This window comes from Corvus hawaiiensis, chromosome 3 (genome assembly GCF_020740725.1).
Source record: "Corvus hawaiiensis isolate bCorHaw1 chromosome 3, bCorHaw1.pri.cur, whole genome shotgun sequence".
Taxonomy (NCBI): Eukaryota; Metazoa; Chordata; class Aves; order Passeriformes; family Corvidae; genus Corvus; species Corvus hawaiiensis.
In genome coordinates, this window is record NC_063215.1 from 81,828,205 (window position 1) to 81,845,866 (window position 17,662).

At 38.3% G+C, this 17,662-nt stretch overlaps 1 protein-coding gene across 1 annotated transcript in view; it reads left to right on the forward strand.

Moving 5' to 3' along the window:
* The window catches only part of HEATR5B (HEAT repeat containing 5B), a 57,168-nt gene that overhangs the window by 36,033 nt on the left and 3,473 nt on the right, over nucleotides 1-17,662 (forward strand). Inside the window, exons 26-34 of the mRNA XM_048298201.1 lie at nucleotides 606-674; nucleotides 2,837-3,016; nucleotides 3,691-3,928; nucleotides 4,565-4,825; nucleotides 5,822-5,949; nucleotides 6,136-6,280; nucleotides 10,719-10,988; nucleotides 13,051-13,275; nucleotides 15,234-15,385. Coding sequence (XP_048154158.1) covers nucleotides 606-674; nucleotides 2,837-3,016; nucleotides 3,691-3,928; nucleotides 4,565-4,825; nucleotides 5,822-5,949; nucleotides 6,136-6,280; nucleotides 10,719-10,988; nucleotides 13,051-13,275; nucleotides 15,234-15,385 — 1,668 coding nt within the window. The remainder of the gene's footprint in view (nucleotides 1-605; nucleotides 675-2,836; nucleotides 3,017-3,690; nucleotides 3,929-4,564; nucleotides 4,826-5,821; nucleotides 5,950-6,135; nucleotides 6,281-10,718; nucleotides 10,989-13,050; nucleotides 13,276-15,233; nucleotides 15,386-17,662) is intronic.

Here is a 17,662-nt window from a genome sequence, read left to right on the forward strand (position 1 = left end):
TTCCAAATACTTTTTAAAGTCAGGCTTTCATCTTTTTCACTTCCTGTCTTTTTCTTCTTCCTTCTGTAATGCTGTAACCATTGCTTCTTTCTCTTGGACTTGGTCCTTTTGTTTCAGAAAAATACTGCCTTGTAGCAACTGCCTAAAAGGCATTTTTCAGCCAGGATTTGCATCAAGCGGACTTGATGCAAATCCAAACATAAACATTTGATTTCACATCACTGTTCCTTTGGACATCAAATTGTCATTGGCTTATTGATCCTTAGCAGAAGTTTCACCTGTAATACTGTAATGATTAAAAGGATACTCATTAACAGAAGGAAGATAATATCACGTATTTCACAAAGGTAGTTGAGACTTAAAAAGGCAATGGGCAAGCAGGAAAAAAGGTAATTTAAGACTTTGTTGTTGTTGTTGTTAAGAATGCTATTGCACATGTTTGCTAGACAGCAAGGATAATTTTGGGGTATAACTACAATGCCGAATTTGGCAATCTTGTCTCGCTTGTTCTGTATTTGTCCTTGAGCCTTAAACAACGTGAGATAAACAACACTGTGTCCCTGTTATTTTAGTTGGATTTTAAAAATTTTTCTTCCTATCAACAGGTTGGAGCTGCTCTGAGGCCGGCTTTTTCCCAAGATACACCATCTGATATAACTGCAAAGGCCTGTCAGGTACAGTGGAAAATGTTCACATACTATAAGCAAAACTAATTTTCCTTCTCTTTGGAAGAAGGATGCACAAGAGAAGTAGCATCAAATGGCTGGAAGATGTTGTAAACCTAGGCTGTGGTGTTCTTGCAACATCTTTTGAGTTTCCTAGTAGTAATATTTTGTTCCTCAGAAGTGCAGAAGTCCTTTTAGACAGCTACATCAAAAAACGTATCTAGAACTATGTCTTCATGTCAATCCTGCAAGAAAAAAAGAGAAAAAAGAAAAAACCTCTTTGCTTAATGAGACCAATAGTAGTTTATTTGTTTTCTTTCAGTCTGATCAAACATTTGGATTACTGATAATTTACCTTTAAACACTAAATTTCCATTCAGTTTAATGCTCTACTTTAGAATTTAGAAGATCTGAGCATTCTCATTACAGTCATAGTAACAACTTGTCAGTGAAAGTTTGCTAAAAGATTTTTTTTTTGCATGTGTGTGGCATTGTTTTCTTGTGTGTGATCTTGTGTACTGCAATTTAAATCAACTATCAGCAACATAGCTGTAGTAGTATGTGGTTTTCACAGCTAAAGAAACTACTGTGGTTTAAAGCAGCAGTTTTGTTAGCTATGCAAACATAAGTTTTAAAATGATAACTCTTGTGTTTCTGAGTTCTGTTTAATAAATTTGGGTCATCAGGAGCATGATTTTGTGTTGTTCTTTTACTTAATTTTCAGCAAAACTTGCAAGGATAGATCATGTACAGCATAGCTTGGTATCTACATGTAGGAAAAAGTATGTTCAGCCTGATTTACAGAATGTTTCTGCACATTTAAAACTAAACTAAGAGGCAGTTTGTATGAAACCATTTAATATTCCTTATAACTTGTCAAAATCTTCTCTATTCAACCAATTTTAAAGTAGATGTGTGCACTTACAGGATCAAATGGTGGGAGATTAGGTTTGGATATTTAACTCTCTCTAGAAGTTACATGGACAGAGATGAGCTTCCCTGAAGGAGCTGGATGTTATAGTTTTATGTCATTACGGAAACAGTTGTTGACTTGCTCAGCAGCAGAATTGAAGCTGGTATTATTCCTACTGTGAATGAATAACAGTTCTTTGGGAAGTTTTCAACAGCTTTGTCCTGTACGTGTTTGGGATGCTTTTTAGTGTTTGCATTTATGTTATTTTAAATATGTCCATCATTCCAGATCACGAGAGAGTTCCTTCCCCAAAGGATTAAATGGAACTGGTTCTCTAAAAGCAAAATAAATAAATTGGAGATAGGCCTTGAAAAAAAGAGTTTGTAAAACCTGAACTACTTGAGTTTCATGAGGTTTTTTTGCTTCTGATCCTCATCCTTGTAGAATCATCTCCAGAATAAGAGCAGCTCTTCTGAAAGAATTTGTCGCTTTTTCTCTTTGTAGAATAGCAGCTGCGCCAGAATTCTTCTATTGCCTGCATTATGTCTGGGCATGAATGTGTTTCAGAGGATGAGTGCCAATGTACAGCATTAGTCAGGAGCAGACAATCTGTGTGATGTTTGTTATTTTAAGTACCTGTTTTGATCCATTTAATTCAAATGAAAAGTTGAGAGACAGCCAACTGTCTGTCCACCATTGTGAATAGATTGTTCTAGGTGTAAAACTCTGGGTTCCAAATCATAGCTCGATGTTTAAAATAATTTCTAAGTGTTTTCTTGACATTAATAATTTGAAAGCATCCCACTAGTATGGAGCCTTATATATTGATTTGAGATGTGAGGGGTTTTAAAGATAAGATTTTTTTGGTTGCTGTCCAGTATATTCTTCACAGAGAATGCAGTGACTCATTACCTGAATGATTGACCAAACACTTGGGATGAGAATAAAAAAATTGTTATAACCTATTTATGAAGGATTAAAAAATTTTTTAAATATTTTCCATATATCTATTGAGTTCCCTTGTAATATGCATTGCAAATACAGCCTTTATAACCACCCACCTGAGCAATTCTGTTGTCATGGGTAGAAAGAAAAAAAAGGAAAACCCGGTTTATTTGTCTTAAGCAGGAAGAATGCCTAAGTTTTTCCTGGTGGTTGTTTTGGGTTTGGTTTTCTAACTGATTTAATTTTTTTTTTCATGTATAGCATTGTTGGGTTTTTTTGCTAGTTTAGAATGATTCTTAACTTTGTTGTCTAGGTATGTAGCGCTTGGATAGGAAGTGGGGTTGTAAGTGACCTGAATGATCTTCGCCGAGTTCACAACCTTCTTGTCTCTTCCCTGGATAAAGTGCAAGCAGGAAAAGGATCTTCTAGCCAGCTTTACCGAGAGAGTGCAACTACTATGGAAAAACTTGCGGTTCTGAAAGCCTGGGCTGAGGTAAACATTGACCATTAAATCTTTAAAAGTTTGAGAACGCTTTACAGTGTAACAGCAGCCTCACACCTCATGCTGGCTGCATACCTTCCTCCTAACCTGTTGCAGTTCTACTCCTGGGATGTTTTAACCTCAATATCTTTCTCTGCCATTCTGTTGATCCATTATTTACAGTGAGGTATGATTGTTGTTTTGCTACACTTTTCTTTATAAAAATATGCACTCATACCCTATCAGATTCTGAATTTCTTCCCATCTTACTGCTCTTAAACTTGAAAAAAAACCCCACAAACAAGAAAACAAAATCTCCTTGCCCCAAAAAACACTAAAAATCAAACAACCATAAAATAGATTGTGGGAAAATATTGCAGTTAGTTGACTATTTAACTAACTAGTTAGTTAACAGTGTCAAGTGTTTATAATTGGCACATTTTTAGGAAGAAAGTGTGTGGCCTAATTGTTTTAGGAAAGTCTCATTTATGAACCTAAGCGTTATATATATATATATACTGGTAGAAATAAAAGAAAGGATGTAAATAAAATGTGGTTGTATTAAAAACCTTTTTTTTCAGTAATTTTCTGGTGAATTGTATCTGTGTGGAATCTGTGGGAAAGGCTGCTGTTTTGCTTTCATTTTAGAATCTCACAGCACATACTTCGACATGTTTTACTTCTAGGTGTATGTTGTTGCCATGAAAATTAAGAAAGAAGCAGAAACCAAACCAAAGCGTGTTTTAAAGAGCACAGAGGAGGATGAGGATGATTTTGGTACCGTGGATGAGTTGCCACCAGACAGTTTGATAACACTTGTACAACCTGAACTGCCTGCACTGAGCCGTCTCTGGTTGGCTGCGCTGAAAGATTACGCTCTTTTAACTTTACCAGCTGAATTTGCTACCCAGCTTCCACCAGATGGTATGCACTGAATTTTCTTTTTGTGTTCTGCAAAACAGAAAAAAACCCTGTAGCTGGACATTCAGAATTATTCTATAAATTATTTCACATGCATGTTTTTGTATGCAAGTGATAAATTTCTGCCTGGGCATGTAATAGCAGTGTTTTTGAACTTGAAGCTTTTTTCCTTCAATTTGCAATGAATATACTCTTTGTTTGAATCACTGAGATCATTAAAACCACATCTTTGTAGAATTAAGAGCACTTCTGCACCTCTAATACTTTGGTATCAAATCCAAATGATCTTGTCTGTATGAAAAACTTCACCCCTGAGATTAGAGCAGATACCATTTTACAGTATTTTGCTGAATTAAGAGTGAATGCTCTGTACTAAAAATGCTGCAGGACCTGATGACTGTGCCTGCCTTTCTTGCTCTCTGCTTACTGCTTTATCGAGGCCACTGCACTTGTTCATGAGAGATATTATTACTGCTACTGCACAAGGAGAATTGGAATGTACTGCCATAACAAGTATTACACCTGAATATGTAATCAAGCACATCCAGAATAAATAGACTAATAAATTCAGAGTACGTGCTTTTTATCTGTCACTTGTAGAGGATTTCAGAATTTACCTTTGCTCTGTTAATTTAACAGGAGGAGCATTTTACACGCCAGAAACTATTGATACAGCTAGACTGCATTACCGAAACTCCTGGGCTCCCATACTACATGCAGTGGCACTTTGGCTAAACAGTACAGGATTTAATGTGTCAGAGTCAACAGAAGATACTGCTGCAGCAATGCCTAATTCTCAGAAACGTGCTACATCCATTATGTTAAACCAGACACCTGGAACTCCACCTACCACTAAATCTTTGCCAGAGATCAACAAAGACCGAATGCACTTAATTTTGGGTAAGAGGTACAAGTTTAGAATTCAGTAGCAGCATGTTATGGTATGAACCCCTATGAAAATGAGAAAAGATACTTTGCTTGAAGTCTGTGAATTTTAAAATTCATTGTATGTCTGGACAGTAAAGTTTTGAAAATCTGTGTCTCATCCTCTCTCTTATCTCTCTGCCTCCTGCGTTCTTTGTAGCTTTGACAGAATATTTGTCAGTGTGATTATTGTGATTTATTTAATTGAATAAAATGAGTAGGAACTGTTCTACACTGTAGTATAATGCAGATGATACTAAATGTTATGCTTCAAAGATGCAAAAGCTGTGAAAGCTTTTTAAGCTTAATTTAAGCTTAAAGTTAATTAAAAGCTTTAAGTTAATTAAAATACACACCCCTATAGAAACACTGTTTAGTACAGACTGATATTTGGCAAGTCACATGGAGTAGCTTTTGCATCAGCTTTTCATCTGTGAGTAGCATTGACTGTTTCCCTTTGTTGTTACCTAACAGCTTTAAGAGGTGGATGTAATCTCTTACTCTGAGGAATGCCAACAGTTGTCTGAGATAAGACATATTTAAATCTGGAATTAAGTGCCATATGTATAAGATGAATATTGCATGATTTTTGGGGCTTAGCTTTGTTTCATTTGTCTTTACATTTAAAGGAATTCAAGAAAATAAAACTCAGTTTACAACTGAAGGATTCATATGTCTGACATACAGATAGATCTTTCGAACAAAATATGGATTTCCGTTCAGTATTCTTAAATTGCTTGTTGTTGCTGTGCATTATTTATCCTGCCAAATTTTGGGGAAGACGTGATGCAGAAGAGGAAGTGAATACAATTCTTCTGCATAGACTCCCTTTTAATTAAAAGGAAGAAGAATTGAGAAAAACATCTAGCTTTCTAAACTTGTTAAGAACCTGCTATACTTATAAAAAAATTTTAAAAGGAAACTTGATTTTATTATAATATGAACATTCTTTTTAATTATTGCTCTTTTCAGGTGTTAGTATACAGTTTCTGTGCTCCCCGAGACCTGAAGAGCCTGTAGAGCATGTTACATCTTGCTTACAAGCACTTCATACTTTATTGGATTCCCCTTGTGCCAGGATCCATATTGCAGAGGATCAGGTAATGTATGAGCGTGTTGAAACAATCAGCTTTTTCTATGTCTTCGTCTTTCATCTATGATGATTACAAAAGCTGTAATTATTTTTTGTGTGAGAAAAGTATATATTCATCATAAGCAAGTGACATAACAATTAGGAATTGCTTAGTCCTAATTAATGTTTTTCTATGTGTTTTGTTTCACTGCAGCTCCTTGGTGTTGAACTCTTGAGTGTGCTTCACCGACTCCTCCTGACCTGGGATCCTCCTTCAGTCCAGCTACTGGTTACGGGAGTTGTCCAGCAGATAGTAAGAGCAGCTCAAGATTATTTGCAGGAAAAAAGGAACACACTAAGTAAGATTCTGAAAACACGGCTTGCTTTGCAGAGTAAATTAGCAACAGGTTTTCATATTGGGAAAGGAACTCAGTTGCATTAGAGTATTGTTACACTGAGGAGGAAAATGCGGTGTATTCCACAGATAATTTTGATTGTGTTCATAATTACCTGCTGATTTCTTAACTCCTGTAAGATACATTTTTTCTTCCTCTGATCATTCTCATTTCACATCATGGTTTTCATTCATTTTTCTGGAGTATGAGTGATGCAAGTTATACCCAGCACCCCCCTTATTATTACCTTGCTCAGTTTCCTTAATGTTTCTCTACTGACTGCCTTCTTAGTATGTAATTTACCTTTTTTCTAAAGTGTGATGGTTTAGCCACTAGTACCAGGGTATTGTGGTGTGTCCCTGGCACAACTGACATTCATGAGGTGAGTGAACTGGTCCTGGAACCAGTATGAAAAGTTGCCTGCCCAGGAGATCTTGCCAGGATGTGGAGCAGACTTGCACCTGGGCTCTTACTTCACTGACATTCAGGGCACTCAGGGCGTGTCAGCAACCAGGAGCTCTGGGAACAGGGTGTGCAACAGGAGCAAGGCAGTTGGCATGGAAGGGCATGCTCATGCTGCCCAGAAGTGCTGCTCAAGACTGTACAGGACTGCCAGAGTCAGCATAACAATGGCAGTGACATACAACAACACGGTCTGCTGACTGAGGGACAATCATCTCTGGTGCATCAGAGGTCTAATGACCAGGTTTCAAATTCAGATGAAAGTGCTGATGTGTCTGTGCTCCAGAGGCTTGTCTGTGCAGCCAGGGCTGGAAGTGACATTGGTCTCACCTGTGAGACATGAAGGAAATGCTTGTGAAGGTGAGCAGACTCTATGGTGTCAGGAAAGGTAAATGGAGGAATGAAATGTTCTCCACAGAGGCCCTGCATGTGCAGGAGTTGAAGTCCTGTGTTTCTCAGAAGGAGAGACAGCCATAGGCTATGTGGGAATATGGCCCTGGAGGATGACACTTGCATGAAGGTGGCAGCTGCAATGCTGTGACTTCCAGCAACAAAAGGCTCTCTCTCCAGATATCCATTTGGAGAACGCTGTAGAGATCTGTCAAGGGAAGAGGAGCCAGCTGTCCTACTTTGAGAGATCAGAACTGATACCACTGAAAGGAAGTGAAGGGTCATACCAGTCAGGAGCCACAGGCTGCCTAATCAAGAAGGGGAGGCAAATGAAGCCATATTAAACCAACCCAAAGAAGCATTCCAATCAAGCTGTGGGAGCTTCATGAGAGGCTTTTACCATCCAGTCATATGGTGGAAGGGTCACACTGCAGGAGGCTAGCACTCAGAAGTGTACGAGGCACAGACTTTTTCAGTCCAAATGCTGGACAGTCCGAATAAGAGTGGGGCTCAGTGGATTTTCTCTGCACTAATACAGAAGAAATGGTTATGAAGGTTAATGGTAGTTGTGGCTGTACCATCTATATGGTAGTGGAGGTCATAATTTCAAGGGAAAGGCAGAAAATGAGTAGCAGAGCAAAAGCTTTGGCCTTACTTGGCAAACTTTGGCTTGTGCAGGGAGCTTGTAGATGGGATCTTGTAGTAAGCTTTCCTGAAGGGCAAAGGAAAGAGGGATTGTTCGTCTTTGGTGACAAAATAAAGCTCATTCAAAATGATCATGGCAGGAGGCTGACTTGGCTGAATAGGAATTTCTGACTGAGCTCAGATGTGACAAGGAAGTGTGTGGATGTTGGAAATGGGGGCAAGCTGCCAAGGAAGACTACTGAAGACTTCCTGGGTATGGAGGAGTGGAACTAGGAAAGGCACAATTTAGCTGGAGCTGAGACTGATGATGAATGTCCAGTGTGACAGGAACACCATTTATAGATATGTTGTCAGCAGAAGAAATTTAGACCTGCTGCTGAATGAATTGGGTGATCTAATGACAAAACACACTAGAGGAAAAACTAAGGCACTATTATCTTGTTTGCTTACTTCTCCTGTGTCTAGTGAGCAAGCTTAGGGGAGAGCAATGCTAGCTGCAGCAGATGAGCATCCAGTTAGGAGCTGCTTACAAAAAAGCTGGCCATACCCTGGAACCAGATGGGACACATCTGAGGGAGCTGGCTGATGACATGCTAAGTTTGTTGCAGTCATCTTTGAAAAGCTGTGGTGCTCAAGAAAGCTTTCCAATGAATGGCAAAAATGAGATGCTGTGACTAACTTTGAGTAAGACGTGAGGTGGGGTTTGAGTGAACTTGCCAGTAAGCCTGCTGTGCTTGTTGAAAGGTTTTGGAGTAAATTTATTCTGAAAGCACTTAGTACATGAAGTAGATAATGCCTCATCACCCTCTGTGATGAAATAACTGGCTTTGGAGGTGGGGTGGTAGATACTGTTTACTTAGACTTTTGCAAGGCTTTTGACCCAGTACTCTACAATATCATTGTCAAATTGGAGTGATGTGGACTGAGAAGTAGGAGAATAATTTGTTGGACTGCTGTGCTTGAATGGAGTTCAGTGATTCAAGTCTGACTGGCAGCTGGTTGCAACTGATGTTTTTAGAGATCAGTATTGGGCCTGCTACTGTTAAGCACATAGGACAGGTAGGAAAGAATGTACCCTCAGCAAACTTGTGGGTGATACCAAACTGTGCAAATGGTGGGTGTGCTGGAGGGTAGTGCTGCCTTTTAGAGGAATTCTGAACTGCAGGTCTGAGAACCTGCTGAAGTTCAGTAAAGACAAATGCAAAATTCTGCATTTGGAATGGAATGTGCACTGGTATAGGCTGGTGGACTAACAGACTGGATAGCAGATTTGCCAGATGAGGAGTTGTGTATGTGAATCTCTTGTGTGAAACCTATGCAATGCTGAAGACTCTGTTACTGGCCTGTGTTAGAAAAGCATGACCAGTGGATTAAGGATATGGTTATGAAGATGCATCTGGAGCAGTGTCTAGTTCTCTTTGCCCTTTCTCCTCATTCTGAGTAAGACAGGTGTTGACTAACATGAAGGAAGTTCAGTGGAGGTCCTATAAGCTGCTTAGGGAGGTGTAGTGTGTGACCCGTGAGGAGAGGCTAAGAGAGCTGAACTTGTTTAGTCTGCAGAAGAGAGGGTTAATATGGGATAGAATAGCAATCCCCCTTCTTAAAGGAGATTTAAAGACAAGGCCAGTCCAGAGTCTTCTGAAAGGCAAGTGGTGGCAGGACAAGAGGCAATGGACACAAATTGAGGCAATGGAAATCCAGATGGGATACAAGGAAAAAATTAGTCACTGTGGGAACGGTGAAGCAGTAGAACAGGTGCCCAGGGATGTGACATCTCCATGCTTGGAGATACCCAAAACTTGACCAGCAGTCTGAAAGCTACTTACTGAGGTACTTTTAGTGGCCTCTTCCTTTTAAGAGAGAATCTCCATGTTCGATTATCCCTTTACCATTTCTTTAAAAATCTCACATTAGATGTACTGTTTCCGTCTTTGCTAGGTGAATTAGTTTCCAAGTGGCAACCTGGCAAATAGTTCATTGATACCTGGTTAAGTTGGATAGGTCTGCCAGATTTTCTATTACCTGAAGTGAAGTAAAACCCAAGGAATATTCTCATACTAAGGAAAATTACTATCTTAATCTGGTATGATGTACTGTTGATAAAAAAAGTCCCAACTGATAGCTTTTGCCTGTTTTCCACATAAAAACAGGGAGAAGATTTTGCTGGAACTTGATGAACCAGCACAACAGAAAATGCAGGCTCTGTTTCTTCATATGAATTAATGGAATTGTTTACTGTCAGCCCAGTAAGCTGCATTTTTCAGATTGATGAATGTGATAACAGTAGCAATCATTTAAATTCATAGGAGCTCTATAGGGGTAGTTCAGGCCAGCTTTGACTTACTGAATCTCTGTTGCTGTTTAGTGGGAGAAGGAAAGACTGCAGCTGGCCAAGCTGCCATCAAAAGAGAGACTTTTTGAACTGAATACACTCAAATCATGAACTTACTCGTAGAATCCTACAGTGCTTTTCTGTTCTCTTATTTCATAATCAGTTTAGGCTAGAATAAGATTTTGTCAGGGTGGAACATTTAATTAATAGCTATGAAATTTTTAAAAAAATGTCCTGGCTGTTTATTTGGCATTCACTGCTGTTAATTTTATAATCAGTTTTAAAAGAAGCAAAATCATTAACTGTAGTTTTATTTTGTGCAAGGCTACTTTTTTTTCTAGTTCTGGATGGATTTTTAGTAAGTATTATTGCAATCACAATACTTCTAAGGCATTGTAAACCCCTTTAAGTCATTCTAACTAAAACATTTATTCTGACATGAGCCATGTTTGGCCTATCTTACTGTACAGCAACTTTTTCTCCTTGATTTTTAACTTCTTTGGGAAGAGTGTGTCATGTAGTCTTTGGTATGGGATTTTAACTGTCTCCTCAGACATTTCTTTCCTTTTTCAGATGAAGATGATAATGAGGAAAAAGAAAATCCTCTTGCTTTAGGAGAGGGAGGTGAGAGTGGTGGTCTTGTGCCCGGGAAATCTCTAGTCTTTGCAGCCATGGAATTGCTCATGTTTATCCTAGTACGACACATGCCCCATCTGAGTTCAAAAGTGTCGGATTCTCCAAGTCACGTTGCTGCCAAATCCCACCTCTCTGAGGAGAGTGCTCGTCTCGTGGCTGCCAGCGTTAATATTCTGTCTGACCTGCCTTCCCTGTGTTCTCCAGCAGGTAAGGCATCGTAGCAGAATATGTGCGAGTGATAATTCTAGCGGCAGCACAGTGCGGATATGATGCTGAAAACAAACTGTAAATATATTGCTATGGATGCTTTAAGGGCCATCTGTTGATAAGTATATTTAGGTGATTAACTAAATAAGAATTCAGGCTTTTCCAGTGAGCAGCGTAAAGGAAATTTGATTTTAAATTTGCATGTGTGCTGCCAATTTGCTGAGGAAATTAGCTTTGTACCCCAAGACACAATCTGATTTTATTGTTGGGTTTTTTTCCCTTTTTTCATGCTTTTGAAACCTTTTGGGCAATTTTAATCATATTGTAAAAGAACACAGACATTTTGAAGATAATTAAATTCCTGAAAAGTTCATGAAAAGCAGCAGCTGTATGAAAAGATAATCCTACTGAGGGAAAAACAGCACAATTCATCTGTGGTACACTTGGGTTTGCAGCCGTTGGCTGTCAGTCGTTCCAAATGTGATTATAAACTAAATGGAGCTTTCTTCTGCCCAGGAAGACTGTCACAAAGGATGTGTGTAAGCTGGGATAATTGCACTGAGTTAAGTTCAGGGGTAAAGGACACAATTACATGGGAGGCTGTGCTCTTTGACTTTTGTTTTTTGGAGAGCAAATCGCTTAAGTTTTGTCTCAAGAATCTTTGGGAAGTTTTACCCACTCATATAGATAAGATGTTTTAGAGTTGGTCCCCTAATGATATGCACTGTAAGTAAGATATTTGGACAAAGTTATGCTCAAAAGACAATATGGCCTGTCTTCCATCAGAAATTTGTGAATTTGTGTCTTGCAATTCTTTAAGGAACAATAGATTTTGAGTTGGAGTCGTGCCCTGTTTCCCTGTTTTTATTTGATTCCTGATTTTTTTTTTTTTTTTTTTTTTTAAGAGGGTGGTGGGAAAGAGGGTGGGCAAAAGAGGAACAGTATTACTTCTGTGTAGTCTGGAGTGAGGGTGTTACTCCCAGTATTTGGCAAGTGGCCACTGAAAGTAGCTCAGAAACTACTGTAAGTTTATAGAGATTAGTCTGATAGGGATTTGTTTTTTTCCCCTCATTCAGAAGATGTAGCCAGCTCATAGCTGTAGGGAGGCAAGGATAGCACATACACAAATATTTGTGTTAATTGAGCCTTTGGATATAAGGGAAACTGAACAAAAAGAATTCATCACTTCCTGTGATTGGGTGGTTTTTTAAATTTCTTTCTCTTTCTTTAAAATACAAGCATCTTGCAGTCTCCATGGGATAAGATCCTGGGCAATCTGGTCTTGAAGAACGGCTGCTTTGAAAAAGGCGGTTGAACTAGATGACCTCCAGCAGCCCCTTCCTGTCATAATTGTTCTAATTAATGTATTAATCCTCACAGCATTCCCAGAAGTAGGAAAATGGCAGGATTTGTATTTCCACAGATGTGGGAAAATGAAGCATGGAAGAGATATGGAAAGAGACCTGACTGTCTGAAGTGATCCATAGATTGATTTTGCATGCCTAAACCCAACAGCCCTCTTCTTTCAGTCCTGTAGGGGCTTAAAGTCTACATGTGATATTGAAACTCTGACAGCCTTTGTCCAGGATTTGAGACACCCAAACAGCTTCCTTACTTTGCTTCTGGGGCTTGTACCACACACCACCTTACTTGGAACATGCAATAACTTGGTTTGGATACTTGTTTCCAGACCTCCTTTTTTTGCTGTTTATAGGTCCCTAGTGATATGCAGATCCTGTTTTAAGATACTTAGCAACCTGGATGATGTACCATATATCACATGCCATGTAGGACAAAGCTTTAATAGCTAGATCATCGTTCCTGAATGTGACAGCAGCATTTCAATTGTTGGCTTGTATGACTTGGGTTATGATACACTTCAGTAGTACTGATGAATGAATTTGGTGATAAAATGTTGAAGGACACATATCACTTGTTACCTGAATTGCAGTTTATCTCATCTCCTTTGTCTCCAACCAAATGCATCCATATTGGGAAAGACAGAGAGGTTATCTACCACACTTTAGAAATTCTATTTTATCTTTTTTTTTTCTTTTTTTAGGATGTATGACAATCTTACCCACTATCCTATTTCTGATAACAAGAGTATTGAAAGAAACAGCAGTAAAGTCAGCAGATAATCAGGTCCCACCTCCAGTCACTGCAGCTCTTCAAGGGATAAAAACTATTGTTACTCTTCCAACAGTCAAGACTGATGAAACTCAGAAACAATGGACAGGTCTTATCCGCAGCACTCTGGCATCTATCTTGGAAGACTCTCAGCCTGGTAAGTGGTTTCCAAGTGCAGGAGAGTTAAAATTCAAGAAAAATTGATTTTGCTGTAATGAAAATGTAGGTATGGTATCTGCCTATAACTTCATATAAGACCTGAGTGAGCAAAACTCCTCAGTTGCTTAGTAGATTTTATTGAAGAAAAGCACAACATTGACTTTTACAAAGTAGTTACATCTCAGGAGTTCCCACCAAGTTTTGTCCCTGTTTGGTCTGTTTTCTTGATAGTGTTGATCATAACCTCCAGTTAGAAGTTTTCCCTTTTGCTATGCATCTGGCAGCCACTGCCTCTCAGGTTTTACTCTGGCACAAGTCATTTAGTCTTAGTGACAGTCAGTGTTAAAGTGAATGAGTGGGAAGACAGCCACAGATAATTGTGGCAGGGTTCATACTGGAGTAGGATACTCAAAATACTGTTAAAAGCTTTCTGGGGTGAGAAAGAAATCCTCTCCCTGGTCAAAAAAATCCCTGTTACTCATCAGCACAATGGTTACTGTGTCTCTTCAGAGAACTGCAGACCACCTCTTACAGTTCACATGCATGCTTTGCCTTGCCCTTCAAAAAGTGAAAAAGATGTACAGTCTCAGCTGCATAGTTAGCAAAAGAGAGACACAAAGATTTGCCATTTGCATAGTGGTAGTCAGCGAGAAAAACATCCCATTACATTGCCAAGGAGCCATTTGTGGAGAGTGAAGAGAGGCTTGAATGGAGTTACTCATGTGAGAGATGGGGAATGAGTAGGTAATTGCAAATGATTCTGAAATGTCCGAAGGGGGAGGATCACTAGGTTTGTGTTAACCAAGCCAAACTTCTAATTTGATTTGTCACATCAGCTCTCGTTTTCCAGCCTTTAGTTACTGTAGAGATTTCTCAGGCCCTCTTTCCAGAAACATCACTGGCTGTAGGCTTTTTTGGAGACTTCAGAAATTTTTCTTGGTTCCTTGCAAGAGTGTATGTTTTCCTTTCCAATCTTCTGTGAAGTGTGATAGTCACACACACAAAAATCTAAGCAAGGTCCACTGCATTCAATTTCAAACCTCATCATTCAATAAAATTTAAACAATATAAATATAAAATAATTTAAATAATGTAAGAAAAATTGTCACTTTAAATGCTTGCAGTAGTTTTTTGAAGTGAGGTTTCACATTATGGCTAAGCCAATTGAGTGACTAGCTGACATTTGTGAAGGGCAGTCATGTTGTTTTTCTTTTTTGCTGACTTTATATATGCTGTTTCTTTGTGCCTCTCAGGGGAGAGCAGAACCAATGTGGCCAACCAGACCAGCAGAACAGTGCTTTTTATATATATTATAATAGTTTATATATAAATATACATATTTTTGTTCCAATAATTGTGAATTATTGAATGAGATCTGTGAAGACAGAGCTTATACAAGGAAAAAAAAATATGACAATGGCAAATACAGGCTATTTGAAAAGCAGGAAAGGTTAAAGTAGGACTGTTCCTAGTGGTGACAGCTGGCTGTCAGATCAACTAGTTTTCTGTGAAACCTCATTTTAAGTAAAAGTTGTTGCCATGCTGGACATCTGTTTCTTACTCTGCTGTATCAGCTGAAGATAATAATTTTAAAAAGTGAAGTAGATCTTTAACGGGGAAAGGATCTAAAAATATTTTTTCCCCTCTTGTTTACACATTGAAAACAAAAATATGACTTGGTCTGAGAAAGTGTGGATGATGATGTTTGCCTTGATACTTAAGTTTCAGAAAGATTGACTTACTGTATTAAAACAACTGTTAGAATAGAGTTGCTCAGATTTTTGTCAGTCACAGTCAATAATGATACTGTAATAAGTAAATGCATGCGCAGTTGCAAATAATACCAAGTGTATATATTTCCCCTTTGTAAGTTTATCTGTGTTCACTGACTTTTACTAAATAAATGCTAAAGCCTTTTTGGAATAAGCTAGCAGCATATTTGGTTTTGTTTTTCAGAAGCCTCTAAACCTATTCTTGATGAAGTAAGCATACTTACAGCTATTACTCTCTTCCTCTGGTCAGCAAGCCCTGAAATAATTGGAGTGCAGTCTTTACAAAATGGATGTATGAACAGATTCAGAAGTGCATTGAATTCTTCTGATCCTTGGGTAAGATCATGTTACAGGAATGTGGATGATATATGGCTGGCAAAACCTAATTGTGATATATTCAACACATTTCCTGAATGATTTGTGGTGCCTTTACTTCAGGGACAGATACTGCTGTCAAAATAACTAGAATTTTCAACAGTGCATTATTGAAACTCATGAGCAAAATAACCCAAACTAATTGCTTCTAGATAAAGTGTGTTTGTGGCCTTATGCCAGGTTCTTGACTTCAGCTTTTTAAAAGGCAAAACCAGTCTTTGGTATATGAAGTTTTATTAGATGAAAAGGTTGGTTACCATGGAGTGGAGACATTTCTACATTAGCATTGATCTTTTATAATACAAACTAAACCATTTTTTCTGTAGATAAAATTACAGCCCACATTTCTGATCAATTTTACGTTGGTGCAAAACTTGCGCTTATTTTACACGTTCATACAAAACTCAGTTTGTGAGCAAAAATACAATTTTGTGGTCACCATCAGAATACCTACAGATCTAATTCATTTGTCTCATGATTTCACTTCTGCCCTTTGGCTTGTCTTTGTGAAATACCTTCTGAATTGTTTTCTCATAAAGAAGAAAGTTAAAAAGTTGTAGACTGACTTGGTTCAGGCAGGCTAATGCACTGTTAAGCTTAACTTTTCCAGCCATGCTTGTATCAGTTTGAATGGGTATACAAATCTGCAGGTGGGAGCTAAGGAGAGAAATCTATAATGTTTCCACAAGCAAACACAGCAGAGATTCCTGAGAAGAAAAACATGCAAAAAATGCGGATGTGTTTCGGGTCACAGTGGGGCATTTAAAATCCTGTTTAGACTGATAATTCTCTGTAGCAGGGCAGGTGTTTTCCAGCATGAACATAAAATTCAGTTGATTCTGAAGCCTGACTCTGGATGGAAAGCTACTTAGAATTATATTGTGTGAATGGAAATGTCAGTTGTATTACGCGAAACTTTAATGTCATACTCTCTCTCAGCTCTATATAAACACATGAGCAGGGAGAGAGAAGTACATTGTCGCCCACTACCCTGCTGGAAAGCTGCCCGTCAGCTGGAACTTACCACTATTTTTGTAATGCACAGAGCAAGCTTGGACAGCAGCCAGATGGTGTCCACTCTCTTCTCACTGATGTGCAGAGCATATACTCTGTAATACTTGTGTTTTCATTCTAGCTTTTTAAATGTAAAATACTCATTGTGGCAGCCAGTAACGAGACACCTGTTTGTAATAAAAGCATGATAGTGATTGTTCTAAGTGCATTGAACTGATTAAGGAGAAAACTCTTCCAAAGAACTGATGCCTTAAAAGAAATACAGGAGTATTTTTGAAACTATTACCACATGAAAAGGTTAAATATCATATATAGTAATAATCAGAAGTCTGGTGAGCTCAATTCCCTTTTGTTCCAACAAGATAACTCAGTTGAGAGACCCAAGTGTTTCAATGCTGTTGGGCAAGTTTTACATGAGTGTGTGCCCCTTTTGCTTTGAAGAAGCCCTGATTTTACCTGACAGAAGTTTCTGTAGACTTCTGTGAATGCACAATAGTCCAAAGTTTTATATTACACAGATCAAAGGAAAAAAGCTTGGATGAAATTCTGCTGTCAGATGCAGTAATAAAACTCTTTCGAAATATGTCTTCATTTAAGAAAAGAGACTTTTACTCCTTATTTCAAAGACTAATCTAATAATCTTTAACAGCTAATAAGGAATTAAGTTTAAAGAAAGGCAGAAAAGGAAGAGAATCATTTGTAATGGTATGGAGAGAGAGAGGTAAAATTTGTTGAAAAGGTCGAAGATGATGGTGAGTAAGGCATTAAGGAAAAATGTTCTTCTGTGGAGCTCTGTGATAAAGCATACAAATGGTATGAGAAGTGTTATTACTTCAGACCTTAAAAATTGAATTGTATAGAAAACCTGCAGCTGTATCCCATTGAATTAACAGTAACATGAGCTGCAAAACTTGTATTTTCTTACCAGTAGTTTTTATGATCTGCGATTTTTATTTCATATTTTTATTTATGTATCTATGTTTCCAGTAATCCCTGGATCTCCACACAGATCGTTTTGTTCAGTAGTACTTCCTCTAGAACATTTCTGTTCAGCATGTGCTCAATAACTCATCCTGTTTGGACTTGAGTGCAGTTAGAAAACATGTACAATGTTCTATCATCATATTTGTTGTGAGGCTTCACCTTTTCAAAAAATCTGGGTTATTTGTGTGAGGTTTTTGGAGGAAGATCTTCATATGCCCCAAAAAAATGCATTCATAAATT